At 42.7% G+C, this 20080-nt stretch overlaps 1 protein-coding gene and 1 long non-coding RNA gene across 4 annotated transcripts in view; one reads left to right on the forward strand and one right to left on the reverse strand.

Annotated features, from left to right (window-relative positions):
* Positions 1-897: 897 nt before the first annotated feature.
* klf11a (Kruppel like factor 11a) lies at positions 898-6204 on the reverse strand. Its single transcript, XM_043677997.2, has 4 exons — positions 6001-6204; positions 4696-4953; positions 3468-4443; positions 898-1568 (listed from the first exon to the last, which is right to left on the reverse strand). Exons 1-4 carry the CDS (start codon positions 6049-6051, stop codon positions 1216-1218), a joined length of 1638 nt encoding a protein of 545 aa, XP_043533932.1. The 5' UTR covers positions 6052-6204; the 3' UTR covers positions 898-1215.
* Positions 6205-13483: 7279 nt separating this feature from the next.
* LOC148150529 (uncharacterized) overlaps positions 13484-20080 on the forward strand; it is a 75991-nt gene continuing 69394 nt past the window's right edge. For 2 of the 3 annotated variants that reach the window (XR_015752483.1, XR_015752485.1), the window contains exons 1-2: positions 13484-13596; positions 16557-16616. This is a non-coding gene — a long non-coding RNA (uncharacterized LOC148150529). Of the gene's footprint in view, positions 13597-15937; positions 16617-20080 lie in introns of those variants that run through there. The other variant, XR_015752484.1, reaches the window with a different exon arrangement.

The following is a 20080-nucleotide window of genomic DNA, read 5'->3' on the forward strand; positions in this document are numbered from 1 at the left end:
AGCTGAAGGTGGATGTGTGAAACAGTTATACCTGAGAAATGAAGGTAGTTTGGACTATTAAGAGGTTACCTCAGTGTAAAGAATTTAGCTTAAAAGTTCTAGACTCCAGAGTGTTTAGTTAATATCCTGAAGGTGTTATGTGAAGCTGAAAATATCTAAGCTCAGTTATGTAATGAATCAAAGAAGAAGCCGTCAGATTCTCATGACTGGGATTGAAGCCACAGCTCAGTCAAATCCTACGTGGGATAGAGAAGGCAATTCTCTCCAGTGTTTTAGGACTGCAGTTGGAGGCTTTGGGATTACTTGGATTGTGTTTTTACGATGTGTTTCAAAATATTTAACATGTAGAAAGTCTGATCTATGCTATATTATTTTACCTTGTTTTATGTAATAAAAGTCAGTTTTATTGTTAAAACCAAATTTGCAGTATTGCAAATTGGTGTTTCTATGAAAGACCATCTCAGTAAAATAGAAACAAAACCCAAAATACGATCATTCAAACCAGATTGACTTGTCAGTAACAACTTCAGCTACAATCATAACAGCTACATATCTGTTCTCACCCTGAACAGAATGACAAAATTCACCAACATTTACTGATGTAGAAAACAGCATATAAAATTGTAAATTATGAATGCCTTAACCCAAGTGTGGAAGTCTGCACTGTCTTCAGTGCAATATACGAAACATTTTAAAAACACTGCACTTTCTTTACAGTGTACAGCTTCACCATTTCAATTCAGAATTTGTTAATTGTCTATTTCAGTAGGTGAGAGACTAAAAAGAGATTGCTGAAACTTCTGTGTAAAAACCCACTTTTGCCAACAAAACAACTCATTGTCCCATATTAGGGAAAACGCAATTAAAAGAAAAAGTTGTATATTTTTATCTCTCATACATGAAAATTGGTTTATTAAATAGAGGAAGTATACAATATGCTTAGCAAATACTATATACAATACACTTAAAGGTTTACAATATGATGATAACTTTTCCATGCTGAACATCGCTTGCATCTCACTGGTATGAATGAAAGATTTGTCAGATTTTCAGGTCCAACCAGCTTGCAAATGTATCTCGTTACTACTCACATACACAGGACAGAGAAATAAATTCACACTTGCAAACCCAGTAAACATGCAGCATTTAGAATTGCTTTAAAAGTCCATCAGACAATAGCTGCTTGTTCAGTTCCTGCTGGCAATTTTGTCAATTTTAATTTTCTGACAACATAGTGCAAACTTTCTCTGTGGGTTCTCTCATTTGGGTAGAGGTTGGTGGAGAAATCATTACACTGGTCATGGGGACGGCAGGATTCCTGACAGATGGTCCTGAGGCAGCAATTTTATTCAGTTTGTTAACCTCAGCCTGCCAGTTGGGCACTTTCTTTGTTGTCATGTGACGTCGAGCATGTTTGGTGAGGTGGTCACTGCGCATGAAACGTCGATCGCAAACAGGACATATGAACTTCTTTTCTCCGGTGTGAGTTCTGCGGTGTCGTGAAAGCTCATCCGAGCGTGCAAACTTTTTGTCACATCCTTCCCAGATACAGTTAAATGGCTTCTCCCCTGCAAAGGTTAAATAAAATAAAAGGATTAGGTCATAATTCCAGCTCTTCACCTAGGTTTTTTAAAAAGGAATTGTACCACACATTATAGTGAAAAGACGTCATAAGTCAGGTCAAGAAACATAATTTTAAATTGATCTGAGGAAATCAAAGTTGACTAATTTCCAATGGATTAGATTCGCTACAGTATGGAAACAGGCCCTTCGGCCTAACAAGTCCACACCAACCTTCTGAAGAGTATCCCACCTAGACCCACTCCCCCACCCCATATTTACCCCTGACTAATGCACCTAACACTACAGGCAATTTAGCATGACCAATTCACCTGACCTGCACATCTTTGGACTGTGGGAGGAAGCTGGAGCACCCGGAGGAAACCTGCGCAGACACGGGGAGAATGTGCAAACTCAACACAGACAGCCCCCCAAGGCAGGGATTGAACCTGGGTCTCTGGTGCTGTGAGGCAGCAGTGCTAACCACTGAGCCACCACACCACCCCAAAGTAGTATTATTCACAGGGAGTTAAAAAAGACACATCAGGAGTCAGTATATACGCATTGTTAATATGTGATGGAGCTCTACAACAGTTCTTTGAGCTAAAGGGATCAAAGGGAATAGGGTGAAAGCAGGAAGAAGATACTAAGGTAAATGATCAGCTGTGATCATATTAAATGGCAGAGAATGGCCTTTTCTTGCTCCAATTTTCTATATTTCTATCCGTTATGCCTTTGCAGACCAATTTAAGAGATTAAAACTATGGGTAACTTTCAGCATTTTAGGGAGAATTTTAGGTTTATTTTCTCATCTTGCTCTTTAAATACTTATACAGCTAAATACCTAACCTGATTAGAAATAAAAAAAAAAGTAATGGAAAGCAATGAACAATTTGATTTTAATATTGTAATCTTTGAAGTATTTGATTCTTGTTAGACTATCAGAATATTGCTATGGTTACTTTGATCGAAAGAAAAAAATCAATAAAGTATCTTTATTTTTATCTAAAATGTTTTATATATAATATTTTACATATTTTATTTTCTTTGTAATATATTGTAATATGTACAAAGCATCATTTTTCCACTTCCAACTGACATAATTATTAATTTTTACATTTAATTTGATAGGCAAAATGTATGACCTTTAGTTACATTTTTAAATGCATTCAGGCTCTGACCCTTAAAATTGATCTAATTTGCTTATAACATCAATTTGTAAAATGGAAATAATAACTACATGTTAAAAGAAATGGTAATAAAAATGTACAATTTTTTAGGTTGAAGAATGCATCGTAGGGTTTATGTTTAACTATCTGTAACGTGAGTTTCCCTTTCCGAGATGTTTGTTTGATTTAAGTCTCGGGGATTTCCAAGCAATGACAGCAATGTTATCAAGCAGGAACAACAGTCAATCACATTGAAGAATCTTTACAATTAGTAAAGAATGAAGTAAAATGCACTGATCTTTTTAAATTAAAGTTTTACAGAGAACAGAAAGAAAAACATTTAAATGATCATAAGGTAGAAATTTGACATTACATAAATATAAATTAGCTTATTCAAGGCCACAGAGATTGCTCAATAGTAGCTATGACTAGGTGTACTATTAAAAACTCAGTTAGACCTGATTCAGCAACACATAACTTTCTGAGGATTAATTAATAAGTAATATTACAGCATAAACATAGATGGTCACATTAATTCTAAAATTTGATTTCTGGAGGAACATCAACAATGCACTCTGTGAAGGAGCAGAGAATTAGCTGACAACAACTTCCAGATTTCTGCATTAAACTGTGCACATGGAGATGCCAGAAGTTGTGATGACAGCGAGTACTGGCAATTTCACCATTACTACAATTTTGCAATATCAGGGCTGTTATTATGCTGAAATTAAGGTATACCTGTATGAGTTCGGAGATGTGCTTTTAAGTGTGAACTTTTGAAGTAGGTCTTCCTGCATCCAGTAAAGCTGCAAATGTAATTGCGTCTTCGCGAGAAATCCATCTGAGGTACACAGTTTTGGCCAGACGAGACAAAGACTGGAGCGGGTGCAAGTGGCAGTAGCTTTGTGTTGCCGACTGTCATCACTGTCTGTTGTCCTGAAGGTGACTGAGTGGCAGAGGGTTGGGGTAGCACAAACATCACAGCCCCTGGTTGCACGGTTGTTCCCACCAAAACAGGTTGAGAAGCTGGAGCCATCTGGGTAACTGCAGGCTTTACACAGGGTTTGGCCTGCGTTTGGATGAAAGTGGAAATAACACCCCCTCCCCCTCTTTGTCCTCCTCCATTCACTGGAAACATTTGACAAATAACTGGAGACTTTGTCACAGGTACAGATGGTAAGCCTGTTGGCAATGACTTGGCTAATTTCTGATGTTCGGTATCAACTTTGTTTGGCTCACAAGGCAGTGCTAAGGATGGCACTATTTGTCGTTGGTCCTTGGTAACTGGGCCATTGCAATTCTGCTGCAAACAGCATTTATTTGCAAACTCTGTAGAAGTGCACATGTCCTTAGTGTGCTTACATTGGCTTGATATTTTCCTTTTCACTTCTGTCCTATCATTTCGGCTGTTTGAGTCTAGTCTTTCAGTCAGTGGTGATGAAGGAATGTGGTTGCAGGGAGAATTGTCAGCAGTATGACGGATGACACTAGTAGCTACCGACCTGCAACGATGAGCAACAGTTGGTTCAGCTGATAGAAGCTTCTTAGATGAAAACTCCTGAATGTTCACTAAGGCAGGCTTTGCAGTCATGGTGTTGACTGAATAGACTCCGTTGTTTGCTGTGACTGTGGTTGGCTTCGTGTAAGTAAGCTGAGTCACCAAGGCAGCATTGCCTGATTCAACAACACCAGGACTATGTGGTGGAGTCATACACTATGGGGACAAGAGAAACATTAAGCTTCAGTCAAAGTTAGCACAGTTATTAATCTTTTTTTTCCTTATCCATGATGCAGATAAACCCTTTCTTGTCCTTTTATAAGCCTTGATTGTAAATGTATTATGTTAAATTATGGAATTACATGGCATGTTTACAAACTCATTTATTTAATCATTGCGAAGACTAATATTTTTGTCTTTGATTCCATTATTATCAGCAGTAATTGCTTAGAAAAGTTGCATACTTACAAGTAAAGATAATGAGTGGTAGTCCTTCTGCAACATTGGAGGTACAGCTTCACAGTGTACAGAATCTGTGTCTGACGCAGGTGTCAGAGGGCGAATTTTTAAGAGATCCCCTTTTTGTGTCCTTTGACCCCAAGAACTCATACAAACAAGAGCCTCCACAGCATCGATATCATTCTGTTCCAATGTACTGCCAGAGGACCGTTCGCTGTCATGGCGTTTCCTTTCTAATATTGACTCATAAATGCCCATAATTTCATCCTGGGGACAAAATTAAAAAATCAATTTTAAATTAAAGCCCAATCAGAACTTTCAGTCCATTATGATGTACCTTAAGTTCAGGAAAGAATCAACATTTCTGCATCAGATATACAATTACAACAGAAAATAATCCCAAGTTGATTTACAAAGGTGTAATTTAGGCCTCCATTGCCCTTACAATTCGTTAGAAGATTAATAGAAAAAAAATCTATTATACTAAAAATGCATTTATGAACATCAGTTTAACCTGACACTGCAGGGTAGAGAAAAACACATAAAATAGGAATTTTGATTAATTATTAAACATAACATCAAAACATTTGGTTGCATTAGTTAATTATTGAGATTCTTAGTTAGTGGACACTCCAGACTTCAGGTGACATCGCCGATCTAGTGGGTCTAGCACCATTCACGAAAGGGCACTGGAGGTAGGCTGGACCCAGTGATCCTGATCGCCTCCCTCTCCAAATATAGAACGGTTTACGTCATCGATTAAGCAGCCATGTGAAGTCTGCATGTTTCCAAAGCTTCTACCAGGAAGTCCCCTCCTACAACATCTCTTTGTCCAAGAAAACAAACTCAGGGACTGAACTAGCTTCATATCGGATCCAACTTCGCGTACATTCCTTCCAGACGGTATAACGACACCTCTCTTGTCTCAATGGAAAACTGATAGCGTTTTATTTACTTAAACGCTGCGTGATGCTATGGTTCACTGAAATTGAGCCTGTGCTTCGTTATACGTTGTCCATTCAAATCAGCAAAACGTCTTATTCTCGGGCTTGAGAGAAATAACGTTTGCACCACAGTCAAGAAGGACTGAATGCAACAAATTGATCTGCCTTCCCAATGGCTAAAATATCGTCAGCATTATACAACCTTAACCCCAAAGCAACGGTCCTTTGCCTTTTCTATTTTTACTGTCGGTTTTGACATCTTTCTTTCATCATCAGCAGCAGGTGAAAGGCTGACTTAAAGATTGCCAGAGCCGCTGGCCACTACTGTTCACTAATTTATAAATTCCTTGCTGCAGATTAATATACTTACATTGCGTAGATCTCCCATCTCAGCAGCTGGACATGGAGAATTACACCGCATCTTTATTTTGTTTTTGGAGAAGAAATGCCCCCAGCGAAAAGGTTACGATTCCGGGGTGGTCAAGAGAAAGCGAGCTCACAAACTCAGTTTTGCTAAGGGCTGAAGCTGAACATAGCGACCCAGTTGCAGCGACCACAACCGAACAACATACACCAGAAATTACATTACAGCTGGCGGTCGGGCAGGGCACGGGCGGCTACCACCAATGGGAGGCAAAGGCGTGGCCAGCACCAACCAATGGCGTCGCAGGCGCCGCGTGATCAGGAGCTGATGGCTGGCGTGGCCACGCGCCGTCTGCGGCGTGATTGGCGGGCGGGCAGTCCCCGCCCCCGGAACACCACGGCCCCGCCCCACCCACCTCCGCTGAAACACACCCACACACGGCGCTCACCCAGGTCCGCCCCTTCCGTCACTGTCAACAGGGACTGACAGTTGGCAACGTGATCGGCAAAGGCTGGGGCCACGCCCTTTCGCCTCATCCCCCCCCCGTCCCCTCCCCTTCCAGCCGGCCACAGCTGGGTCGGGCTGTCAGCGACGTGATTGGCAGGCGGCCACACCCTTTCGTCTCTGCCCCACCCCCCCTTTCTCGCCCTGACGGCGCCAGCTGCGTCGGGCGGTCGACGACGTGATTGGCAGGGGGCCCGAGTCTGCGCCCTTTCCCCTCCCCGCAGCTGTGTGTGGGGGGGGGGGGTGTCAGCGACGTGATTGGGCAGGCAGTGCCCCGCCCCACCCAACCGCGGCCCCGCCCCTCCACTGATACGTAAGACACACAACACTGTCTCAACCAGGTCCGCCCCTTTCGACACTATCCGCTGGGTCAGTCAGCGGCTGTCAATGTCTTATCCCCCTGTCGCCCCGCCCAGTGGACGTGCACATATACGCTGTGCTCACCCAGGTCCGCCCCCCCCATGACACGTTCAGTCGGGTCAATGTAAACCCGCTGAACTCCGAGCAGCAAACTAGGACAAAGGTGAGGTCAGGCCGGGGCTCGGCTCTGCAAGCGTCAGCATGGGAGGGCGGGGAAGGAAAACAGCCAGCCATCTGGAACTCTCTTTTTCTCTCCCTTCCCCCTCCGCCCGCTGGAAGCATCAACTCAGCAAGTGTGGCCTTCTGTACATGAAGGCGCTGATCTGTACATATTTCAAAGAACGCCTATTTCCTTCTCAACTGAGTGATTTTTTTAATTTTAACAAACCCCGCCGGATACTTTATTTCCCTTCGGAAAACTTAGCGCCTCGATGCTTTTTCAATGTTCCAAGATAAATTTGCTTTCCTTCCTCCTCTCCGCTGTCCCTTTGCTAATCTTGACTATGCAGGCTTCTAAAGGTGAGGATATGGTCTAAACATTAGATTCAAACGGTTCAGGAATGAAGCAAGTCTTCCTCTATGCAAAGGGTGTAGAAAGTTGAAACTCTGTGCAAATTGTCGTTTATATTGGGTTAATTGCTCACTTTAATTTGAGATTAATATCTGATAACCAGGTTAACAAAGGGCAATAGTGTGGATTTTAGAGTGACGATACGTTTTGAACCAAACTATGGACACAGTCCAAGTTGCACTCATACTACCTGAGGCCTCAGAGCTTGCTAGGAGCCTATTCTCAGGTACTTCGCACACAACTCCAGTTTCTGCTCTTTAGTCTGGTTGCCGACAATTTTAAAACTTCAGACATTTTGGCTCTTCTTCTCTTCCCTCTCTTCCAAATTTTGCAGGAATTCTGTGCTTAACCTGGGATCTATCTGGGATTTTTGGGAGGAGGAGTGATGTCGAGCATACCTAATTGAATGAAGTGCTGAGGGAGTGCTACACTGTCAGAGGTGCTACTTTCATATAGAGTCATGAAGATATACAGCACAGAAACAGACCCTTCAGTCCAACTTGTCCATGCCGATCAGATATCCTAAATTAATCTAATCCTATTTACCAGCATTTGGCCCATATCGCTCTAAACCCTTCCTATTCATATACCCATCCAGATGCCTCTTAAATGTTGGAATTGTACCAGCACCTCCACCACTTCCTCTGGCAGCTCATTCCATACACTCACTACCCTCTGCTTGAAAAAGTTGCTCCTTAGGTCCCTTTTATATCTTTTTCCACTCACCTTAAACTTATGCCGTCTAGTTTTGAACTTTCCCACCCCAGGGAAAAGACCTTGTCTATTTATCCTATCCATGCCCTTCATGGCTTTATAAACCTCTACAAGGTCACCCCTCAACCTCCAGGGAAAATAGCTCCAGCCTATTCAGCCTGTCCCTGCAGCTCAAACTCTCCAGCCCTGACAACATTCTTCTGAATCTTTTCTGAACCTTTTCAAGTTCCACAACATTCTTCCTATTGCAGGGAGACCAGAATTCCACACCGTATTCTAAAAGTGGCCTAACCAATGTTCTGTCCAGCTGCAACATGACCTCTCAACTCCTATACTCAATGAACTGACCAATAAAGGAAAGCATACCAAACACCTTCTTCATTATCCTATCTACCTGTGACTCCACTTTTAAGGAACTATGAACCTGTTCAGCAATGCTCCCTAGGACCTTATCAGCCCTGCCCTGATTTGTCTTTCCAAAATGAAGCACCTCACATTTATCTAAGTTAAACTCCATCTGCCACTCCTCTGATCAAAATCATATTGTACTCAGAGGTAACCTTCTTTGCTGTTTACTATACCTCCAATTCTGCAAATTTATTAGCTGTAGCTCCTATGTCCACATTCAAATGATTTATATAAATGATGAAAAACAATGGGCCCAGCACCGACCCTTATGGCAAACCGCTGGTCACAGGCTTCCAGTCTGAATAGCAACCCTTCACCATCACCCTCTGTCTTCTACCTTCAAGCCAGTTCTGTATCCAAATAGCTAGTTCTTCCTCTTTTCCCTGTGGTCTAACCTTACTAGCTGAAAAATGTGTTGCTGGAAAAGCGCAACAGGTCAGGCAGCATTTTGAACTCGTTAATCTGTGAGCATAGGGGGATGAAGGTGAGGCCTCTGCTGAGGACTGATCTTTCATCCTCAGAGAGGGGGAGGTCTGGAGGGATGGTGAAAATACGGCAGGGCTGGGAGCTAGGACCTGGGACCTGGTGTGGGGCTGGAGCTGGGAGTGGGGGCGGGGTTAGGCATGGGGGCGGGCCTGACCTGCTGCGCTTTTCCAGCAACACATTTTTCAGCTCTGATCTCCAGTATCTGCAGTCCTCACTTTCTCCTATCTAACCTTACTAATCACTCTACCATGAGGAACCTCGTTGAATGCTTTACTGAAATCCATATAGATCACGTCCACTGCTCTGCCTTCCTTGATCCTTTTTCTTACTTCAAAAAACTCAATCAACTTCATGAGACACAATTTCTGATCCACAAAGCCATGTTGACCATCCCAAATCAGTCATTGCCTTTCTAAATACATGTAAAACCTGTCCCTCAGAATTCCTCGAACAACTGATGCCAGGTTCACTAGTCTATATGGGAAGTAAAATGAGGCCTGTCTACATCTCTGGTGGACATTACAAATTCAGATGCACTATTCAAAGAGCAGGATGTTTACATTTAACCCGTTCAATGTGTCAGCACTTGCTCAGAATGTTGGTGGTCTCCACCATAACTCAGTTTAGCTGCCTTAGCTCTATATCTAGTGACACACTTTTCTAACAAAAATCTAACATTCCTGATGAAGGGCTTATGCCTGAAACATCGACTCTCCTGCTCCTCAGATGCTGCCTTACCAGCTGTGCTTTTCCAGCATCACACCTTTTTGACTCTGATCTCCAGTATCTGCAGTCCTCACTTTCTTCTAACAAAAGTCTGTGAAGTTCAGACTCAGGAACTTCATCTGACCCAACATGCACAGCCTTTTTGTGGGAGAGATATCCACTAGCCTGTGGTTTATCAGATAGATGTATCACAGATAACCTCAAGTTTCTGAATGAGTTAAGATGCTGAGCTCAGCTCGGGTCCTCCTCACATTGATGGAAGACTGGTGCGAATTTATCTAATTAGCATTTCTGTCAAATGGCACATTTTAGGCCCTGACTACAGAATTTGTGCTGTGTTTGCAATTGTAGTATTGATTTATACTGAAGGAAGAGTGAAGCATTCAAATATTTTTGAGAACTTAAATTGTAATATTAGAAAATAAATAATGAATAAATTATCAAGCTAAATTATCATGGATCTAATTACTGAATCAATCATTGTGAAACAGGTCCCAGCATAATGTCTGGGAATCTCGTTTACAGCATTTGGGAGACAGATTGACAACCTTTGAAAACCTGTTGTATTCTCTTATGTATAATTACTTTAAAAGTCCATTTGAGAACTGACATTTTCTGCATCATTCTGAAAAAAAGCAAAAATTATATCATCATAGAAACAGGCCATTTGGCCCAACAAGTCCACACTGACCCTCCCCTGCCCACCCGGACCCATTCTCCTACTCTATTACTATACATTCACCCCTGACTAATGCACCCAAAATACACATCCGTGAACACTATGGGCAATTTAGCATGTTCAGTTCACCTAACCTGCACATCTTTAGACTGTAGAAGGAAACCGGAACACCTGGAGGAAACCCATGCTGACACAGGCAGAATGTGCAAACTCCACACAGATAGTCGCACGAGGCTGGAACTAAACCTGGGTCCCTGGCGCAGTGAGGCAACAATGCTAACCACTGAGCCATGCCACCCTGTTGTCACTTTAAAATGACCATGAGATTTTAATTGTTATATACTTTGCAGACATTTTCATAGTAACACTGCATTTGTGCCAAGTAATGGCCATCTCCAACCAGAGAGAATCTAACAATTTTCCCTTGACATTCAATGGCATTTCCGTTGCTGAATGCCCCAATATCAACATCTTGGGGGTTGCCAAAAATTGAATTTTACCAGACATATAAATACTATGGTTACCAGAGCAGAGTTAAACGCGGGGAGTTCTGTGGCAGGTAATTCGCCTTTTGACACTATAAACCCTGCCCCATATCTACAAGGCACAAGTCAGGAATGAAGGAATATTGTACATTTAACAGTCAATGTCAATGTAGACTGCTTGGTCAGCAGTCTATTCACCACCTTCCACATTTGCTCCCTTTGCTACCACTGCATAGTATCTACAAGATGCACTGCAGTAACTCACAAAGCCTTCTCCAGCAACATTTTTCAACTTGTGACGTCTACCTGGAAGAACAACAGAAACAGACACATGGACGTCCACCACCTGCCAGTTTTGTTTCATCCTGACTTTGAACTATATCACTCTTCCTTCACTGTTGCTCAGTTAAAATCTTGGAACTCCATTCTGAATAGTATGTGAGTGTCCTTACATCACCTGAATTGCAGTGCTTCAAGAAGGCAGTACCCCAACCCACTTCACAATGGCAATTTGGAATAGGCAGCAACTACTGATCTTGCCAACAAAGCTCTCATCTCAACAAGAAATAACTAAAAGATGATTGGAGTATCAAACATGTAACAGTTCTTGTGCTGAATATTCAAGGTTCATCGAAGTTGGGAACAGTGTTTGGAAAGCCAAAAATACCAATAGTGGATAGCGTGTCAGTTTCAGGATATCATTACCATTATTGTGGCAGGAATTCCAATGTCCTCCCAATTAAGGCCAAATTTAAAAGTTTGTTGTCAAGGTTTGAGTTGAGAAACAAATCACCTGAAGGTAGGCAGGTATATAATTGGGAAAGAATCATAGCTGTCCCAGGACATGATGCTGGGCCCATTGGCGAATCAACAGGACAATAGGGTCTCCACACTTGGTAAGCAAGTTGCCTGTAAATCATCCAACTTGAGATAAACGGTGAAACCAGACACGAGAATGCTCAAAAGAACTTTATGCATAGGTGACAGGAGTGTGTATGCACTCAGAATCTGCATGTTGGAGGAGGTCAGTACCCTATTTCTTATCATAGAAGATGATGAGTTGGGGATCTGTCTGCTAAAGGACTGTTCAGAATGAAGATTGCAGCTTGAAATGTGAGGGAAACTGTCAGAGTTTGCACTCAGTACCAATGAGGGCCATCATCCTGCACGCAGGTAAAGCAGAGCAGCAGGAAGGCTCAGAAGAGGAAAGAGGGACAGGAATTCTGCTCTAGCCAATGACTCTCTCGTCTCGTTAACAAACATCCTTTAAAGATAAGTGATTACACACCACTACATCACGTTCATCACTGATATCCTCTTTTCCAGAGCTGGGAAACACTTTCAGTCAGGTTCACTAGGATAGAGGACATCAGGTTTCTCCTACACCTCTGGGTCCCACTAGGTACAGTTGCACCAAAATGACCATCAAGGCACCAGTGACAAGCCAGTGAAATCCATCCATCACTCTCTCAATATTCAACTAGTCTGTACAAGAACTTCTTTCATGTGAGTGGTCACTTTCCTGGCAGACCACATTACTCCTTCATCCTGTACCAGTACACGTTTCTTCAGAGTTTCTCTGTAACCCCCAATATCATGATTGCATCTTAGGGAGCAGGGGATATCCCTTGAAGAAATGATACAGACCCTTCTACAGAAACCCCAAGTAAGTGAGACAATCAATTCCACTTATTCAGTTGGAAAGTCATTGAGAAGGCCATTGGGCCCCTGTATCAGTCAGCTGGTGCCTTCCCGCAAGGATCTTGGTCATTATGGTAGTCTGCTATACTTTCCAAAGAATGCTCTCCACAGATTTGAGGCATTAATGACATTGAGGTCTGTATGATTGTGATAAAATAAACTATCAATTTTCAACTTCCATTATCTCATGTTACTACCTCAGACCTTTCATGATTGAAGTGATATTAAGAAAGGAAAGATAGTCACAGTGGTCACCTGACCACGTTTGGCAAAGCTCATAAAATCATGAATAAGACGAAAGTAAAATTAGCATGTCATCAAAATTGCTTTTAGTTTTCACTTTATGGAAGTCACATTGTTTCACATGAAAGTTGCCAGCAGATATTCCAGTTTGGAATGAAGCAACAAAACCAGACAGGTGAATGCACAAAGGAACTATAGCTCAGGTAACAGCTTTATGGCCAAATCATGGAAGAAACTTGATTCATAATAACAAAACTGAAAGGCTTGATCTGTCATTCTCTATCTCTCTCAGCCTTTTGAAAAACCGCACATAGTGATAAAACAAATTGAGAAACATCCGTTCACTGTGAACTCAGATCTCTACAAAGGATGTAAGACATCAATTAAAATCCATAGCCCCAAGTCAAAATGTAACACTTTAAGGACTGTAGGGATTTTTTTTAAAAAACTGGCAGTTCTTGAGTGTGTGTGTGTTTGATGTCACTTTTTTATTGTTAGTAAATAATAAAATTCCTATTTCTTTCACTGAAGAAAACTTTGTAATTTGCTCCTTAGTTTTGTTTGGTACTGCATTTTACTTGAAGTATGGCAAAGATGTATGCAAAGGTGAACTAAACAATTTTGTTTCAGCCAGGTGAGGAGTTTAAAAAGGAGGAGCAGGTTTATCCCTCTTCAATACAGGTTCTGGAAGGATGCCACTCATCAGAAGAAAAGGATTGCAAGAGGTCAGCAAAGAAGAGACTGAAGATAATGAAAGAGGCACTTTTATAGAAGTTAAATACTGCAGATAATGGAAATCTGAAATAAAAAGAAAAAATGCTGGAGAAACTCACCAGGCCTGGCAGCATCTGTGGAGAGAGGGGAACAGATTTAAGTCCAATGTGACTCTTTTCTATAAACTCTGTTACTCTTTCCACAAATATTACCTGGGCTTCTGAGTTTCTCCAGCACTTTCTCTTTTCGTGATGTATTGTATGAGCAGTGTGCTTGTTGCACACTGAGAGAATTTTCTCCTGTCACCATGAAGGAGGAGGATACCCCAGCCCACACATTCAGTTTGGATCGATATCAGTGACATAAGGTGCCAGCCTTTGCTGAGGTACCAGACCTGTGGCTTCCCATGACATCTTGTTTCCCTGCACTTGTGTGGAAGGCTGCAAAACTAACAGGAGATTTCTCCTCAGGAGTAGAGTAGAGTAGCTTTTTATTTGTCGTTTTTACCATATACAACTGATACAGTAAAAACAAGACAGCGTTCCTCCAAGACCAAGGGTGGTACATAGACAGCACAAACTACACAATTGTACACGGCATTAAATGCATAAGAACACGCAAGTTACAGTGTAATAGAAGAATGATAAATAAGAGACATTTTTTTTCCAGTAGCATCTCAACTCGTGCAAAGAATTTCAGATGGGAAAGAGTCCGATTATACTGCGTTTAGGAGCTTAATCGCTTGGGGGAAGAAACTGTTGCACATTCTGGCAGTGAGAGACCGAATGCTGCGGTATCTTCTGCCAGATGGCAGGGGGGAGGGGAGTTTGAGTGAGGGGTGTGTGGGGTCTTCCACAATGCTCTTAGCCTTTCGGATGCAGCGTGTGGTATGTCGGTGATGGAGGGAAGAGAGACCCTGATGATCTTCTCAGCTGTCCTCACTATCTCTTGTCGTGTCTTATTGTCCGAGACAGTGCAATTCCTGAACCAAGCAGTGATGCAGCAGTTCAGGGTACACTCGATAATGTGGTGAGGATGGGGGGGGGTGGGGTGGGGTTGGGTGGGACATGGACTTTCCTCAGCCTGCACAGAAAATAGAGACGTTACTGGGCTTTCTTGCCTATTGAGCTGGTATTGAGGGTCCAGGTGAAATTCTCTGCCAGGTATACGCCAAGAAATTTGGTGCTGTTCACAATCTCCACGGGGGAGCCGTCGATGTCTAGCGGAGAATGATCGCTCCATGCCCTCTGAAGTCAACAACCATCTGTTTCATCTTGTCCATGTTCAGAGACAGGTTGTTGACTCTGCACCAGTCCGTTAGCACCTACTCTCTGTATGCTGACTCATCATTCCTGCTGATGAGACCCGCTACATCAGGGAACTTGATGATGTGATTCGCCCTGTGCATCGCTGCACAGTCGTGTATCAGCAGGGTGAACAGCAGTAGACTGGGGGGGGTCCTGGGGGGGGGGCACATGCTCAATGTGATGGTGTTGGAAATGCTGTTCCCAATCTGGATAACTAGCAGCCTCGGTGACGGTTGTTATGGAAATTCATCCTACACTCCAGCCGACTCGTCTCAGTTCCCATCCCCACTCACCTCAGTTTCCATTCCACCTCCATATTAATTAAGGGCTTCCACATGAAAAAAATCTGCACTTCAACCATTTCCTACCACAGATGGATGTCTGATGCTTATTTCCCACTTACATGCCAGAACATTCAGCCTCAGTCTCCAGATTGGATAATGCTGCAAATCTCCATTACAACACCTTACTTTAAATACTTAAGTTGCTTAAAAAAGTTTCTTCTCAAAATGTCCCAATATGGCATACTCATCATGAATGACCACAGGCAACTTTAACTTTCTGAGCGACAGTACAATGATCAGTTTCTGAGAGACAATGATCACATTTGACATGGATCAACATGACTCAGCCTCCAGTCAGCATATTTTCATATTTTTTACCAGAATCAACAAAGGTTTCCTTATCTTTTGTTTTGAAGTGACCAGACCATTCTCCAATTATGATTTGGAGATGCCGGTGTTGGACTAGGGTGTACAAAGTTAAAAATCACACAACACCAGGTTATAGTTCAACGGGATTAATTGGAAGCACACTAGCTTTCAGAGCGACGCTCTTTCATCAGGTGATAGTCACCTGATGAAGGAGCGTTGCTCCGAAAGCTAGTGTGCTTCCAATTAAACCTGTTGGACTATAACCTGGTGTTGTGTGATTTTTTTTTTCTTTTGTCCCCTTCAAGGAGAGTCCTTGCACATACACTCACAATAGGCAAACACCCGGGTGGCCAGTGACAAACACTGCCCTTATGTCCTTTTAATGTTTTTTTTTGTTTTTTTTAATTCAAATTCCACCACCAGGAAGATAGGAAAACACCCAAGTGGCCAGTGACAAACACTGCACTTATGTCCTTTTTATTTATTTATTTTTCTACCCCCACACTACCACCTAAGTGCGGTAGTGCTTATTTTTTTCCCCAGCGCCCATGGTGTGTGTGTGCAGGTGTGAGACACAGTGAAAGACACAAAGTGGTTGTGTGATTTTTAACTTCATTCTCCAATTAAGTTTTAACAAGGTTAGCAACAACAAGGGAGAGCACTAGGAAGGATTCTGCAATTCTCAGAATCACAAAAGTGCAAGTTCACAGAGAGTGGAAGCCCCACTTGATTTTATTGAAGTCAGCGTTCTAAATTTAATCCTTTTTAAAAAAATTTCTCTATCGTTACTGAGTAAACAAAGAGAAAGCAAGAGCTGTTGCAGTGAACAAGACAGAACAATGCTGTGTCATTGGCTGCGAGGCTTGAATGACATCCTTCAAATATCATTTCGCCCTCCTCATCCTAACTGAGTATCCATCACAGCTTGCAACTCGGTTGAGAATCACTTTTTTTTGTAACAATATGCCATCTTCACTCGTGACACCCTATTTCTCTCTTTATTCTTTCCAGGTTCTCGTTCCATTGACAGTAGAAAAGGTGGGGGTGGATGTGTTCAATCTGAAACTGAAGGTGAGCCATCGCTCTGTCTCTCTCTCTCTCTCTCTCTCTCTTAATTTTTTGCATGTGTTGATGACTTCCACTCACTCGTTATTTTCAGAAAGTAACGTCGGAGAGTCAGGTTGGAGGGATGAGGGAGGGATATTGTGCAACACACCTTGCAGCACTTTGGAAGGGACTAGTTCCAATTATGTATGACAGTCACATGATGAACAGAAGTGGGTGAAGAGCATATGAAGCAAACAAAAACAGAAATTGCTCAAGAGCCTCAGCAGGTCTGGCAACATCTGTGGAGAGGAAAACAGAATTAACCTTTTGAGCCCAGTGACCCCTGGTCAGAACTATATGATATGGACCTGCACTGAGGCAGACAAGTTTTCTGCCCCACCTCCACATTCCCAACCACTCCCAATATCCCGTGATGCCTCCTAGTGGCAGACTGGGCACAGCAGCAGCTGCAGTCTGCCCTGGACTCAAACAGTACTGTTTTGCATAGTGTCAAGGCTACAGAGGGAGCAATGTGCAAGACCAACCAGGAGTGTGTTGTAATGGGCAAGTCTAGCAGCAACAGAAGCATCAAGGAGGCATTCAACAGCAACTGGGCTGAAGCAAAGGCAGAGCTAGGCAAAGTTACCAAAGTGGGAATAGGTGGTCTGAGAGATATCATAGGTATATGGTCAGAAGTTTGTCTTGGAGTCAAATATAACATCAAGGTTGTTATATATCAGACAGTTGACAGAGGGAGGGATGGAGCTGATAGTTAGGGAACAAAGTTAGTAGTGGAGACCTGTGACTTTTGTCTTTCCAGTATTTTAATCAGAGGAAATTTATGTTTGCCCTCTATCTTGCTGTGTCCTGTGCACCTTCATGTCCACATCTTCCTCTGCTATTGACTCTGGAGTACTGTGTGCAGTTTTGGTTTCATTAGTTCAGGAAATATATTACTGTCACAGAAAGAGAGCAAGGAAAATTCACTAGATTTGTTCCTGGAAAGGTGGGACTGTCTTATGAAGACAGCTTAGGAAAACCAGGCCTGTATTCTCTAGAGTTTCAAAGAATTAGAGGAGATCTCATTGAAACTAACAAAACTCTTAAAGGGACAGCCAGGACAGGTACAGCTGTGTCACCTGACTGAGGAGTTTAGCTCACAGGGTATAATTGAAACATAAGAGGGATGCCATTGAGGTCAGAGATTAGAAGAATTTTTTTTCCCTTCGTGTCATAGACTCAAAGAGATGTACGACTGGGAAACAGACCTTTCAGTCCAACTCACCCATGCCAACCAGATATCCGAAATTAATCTAATCCAATTTGCCACCACTTGGCCCATATCACTCTAAACTCTTCCTATTCATGTACCCATCCAGATGCCTTTTAAATATTGTCATTGTCCCAGCCTCCACCATTTTCTCTGGCAGCTCATTCCATACATACACCATCCTTTGTGTGAAAAAGCTGCCTCATAGGTCCCTTTTAAATCTTTCCCCTCTCACTCTAAACCTAGTCCAGTCCTCTAGTCTGGAGTCCCCACCACAGGGAAAAGACCTTCTCTATTGATCCTATCGATGCCCCTCATGATTTTATAAACCTCTATAAGGTCACCCCTCAACCTCCGACAGTCCAGGGAAAATAGCCTCAGCCTGTTCAGCCTCTCCCTAGAGCTCAAATCCTCCAAATTGAGGGTTTGGTTAAGAAAAAGAAGGAAGCATATGTCAGGTATAGACAGGATAGATTGAGTGAATCCTTAGAAGAGTAAAAAGGAAGTAGGAGTATACTTAAGAAGGAAATCAGGAGGGTAAAAACAGGACATGAGATAGCTTTGGCAAATAGAATTAAGGATAATCCAAAGGGTTTTTACAAATATATTAAGGACAAAAGGGTAACTAGGGAGAGAATAGGGCCCCTCAAAGATCAGCAAGGCGGCCTTTGTGTAGAGCCAAAAGAAATGGGGGAGATACTAAATGAATATTTTGCATCAGTATTTACTGTGGAAAAGAATATGGAAGATATAGACTGTGGGGAAATAGATGGTGACATCTTGCAAAATGTCCAGATTACAGAGGAGGAAGTGTTGAAAGTCTTGAAATGGTTAAAGGTGGATAAATCCCCAGGACCTGATCAGGTGTACTTGAGAACTCTGTGGGAAGCTAGAGAAGTGATTGCTGGGCCTCTTGCTGAGATATTTGTATCATCGATAGTCACAGGTGAGGTGCCGGAAGACTGGAGGTTGGCAAACTGGGTGTCACTGTTTAAGAAGGGCGGTAAAGACAAGCCAGGGAACTACAGACCGGTGAGCCTGACCTCAGTGGTGGGCAAGTTGTTGGAGGGAATCCTGAGGGACAGGATGTACATGTATTTGGAAATGCAAGGACTGATTCGGGATAGTCAACATGGCTTTGTGCGTGGGAAATCATGTCTCACAAACTTGATTGAGTTTTTTGAAGAAGTAACAAAGAAGATTGATGAGGGCAGAGCAGTAGATGTGATCTATATGGAATTCAGTAAGGCGTTCGACAAGGTTCCCCATGGGAGACTGATTAGCAAGGTTAGATCTCATGGAATACAGGGAGAACTAGCCATTTGGATACAGAGCTGGCTCAAAGGTAGAAGACAGAGGGTGGTGGTGAAGCGTTGTTTTTCAGACTGAAGGCCTGTGACCAGTGGAGTACCACAAGGATTGGTGCTGGGTCCTCTACTTTTTGTCATTTACATAAATGATATGGATGCGAACATAAGAGATACAGTTAGTAAATTTGCAGATGACACCAAAATTGGAGGCGTAGTGGATAGCGAAGAGGGTTACCTCAGATTACAACAGGATCTGGGCCAATGACTGAGAAGTGGCAGATGGAGTTTAATTCAGATAAATGCGAGGAGCTGCCTTTTGGGAAAGCAAACCTTAGCAGGACTTATACACTTAATGGTAAGGTCCTAGGGAGTGTTGCTGAACAAAGAGACCTTGGAGTGCAGGTTCATAGCTCCTTGAAAGTGGAGTCGCAGGTAGATAGGATAGTGAAGAAGGCGTTTGGTATGCTTTCTTTTATTGGTCACAGTATTAAGTACAGGAGTTGGGAGATCATGTTGCGGCTGTACAGGACATTGGTTAGGCCACTGTTGGAATGTTGCATGCAATTCTGGTCTTCTTCCTATCGGAAAGATGTTGTGAAACTTGAAAGGGTTCAGAAAAGATTTACAAAGATGTTGCCGGGGTTGGAAGATTTGAGCTATAGGGAGAGGCTGAACAGGCTGGGGCGTTTTCCCTGGAGCGTCGGAGACTAAGGGGTGACCTTATAGAGGTTTCCAAAACTATGAGGGGCATGGATAGGATAAATAGGCAAAGTCTTTTCCCTGGGGTGGGGGAATCCAGAACTAGAGGGCATAGGCTTAGAGTGAGAGGGCAAAGATATAAAGGGGACTTAAGGAGCAACTTTTTTCACGCAGAGGGTGGAACATGTATGGAATGAGCTGCCAGAGGA

The sequence above is a fragment of the Chiloscyllium plagiosum genome, unplaced genomic scaffold (genome assembly GCF_037043375.1).
Source record: "Chiloscyllium plagiosum isolate Xiang-an unplaced genomic scaffold, Cpla_swu_hap1 HiC_scaffold_3, whole genome shotgun sequence".
NCBI lineage: Eukaryota > Metazoa > Chordata > Chondrichthyes > Orectolobiformes > Hemiscylliidae > Chiloscyllium > Chiloscyllium plagiosum.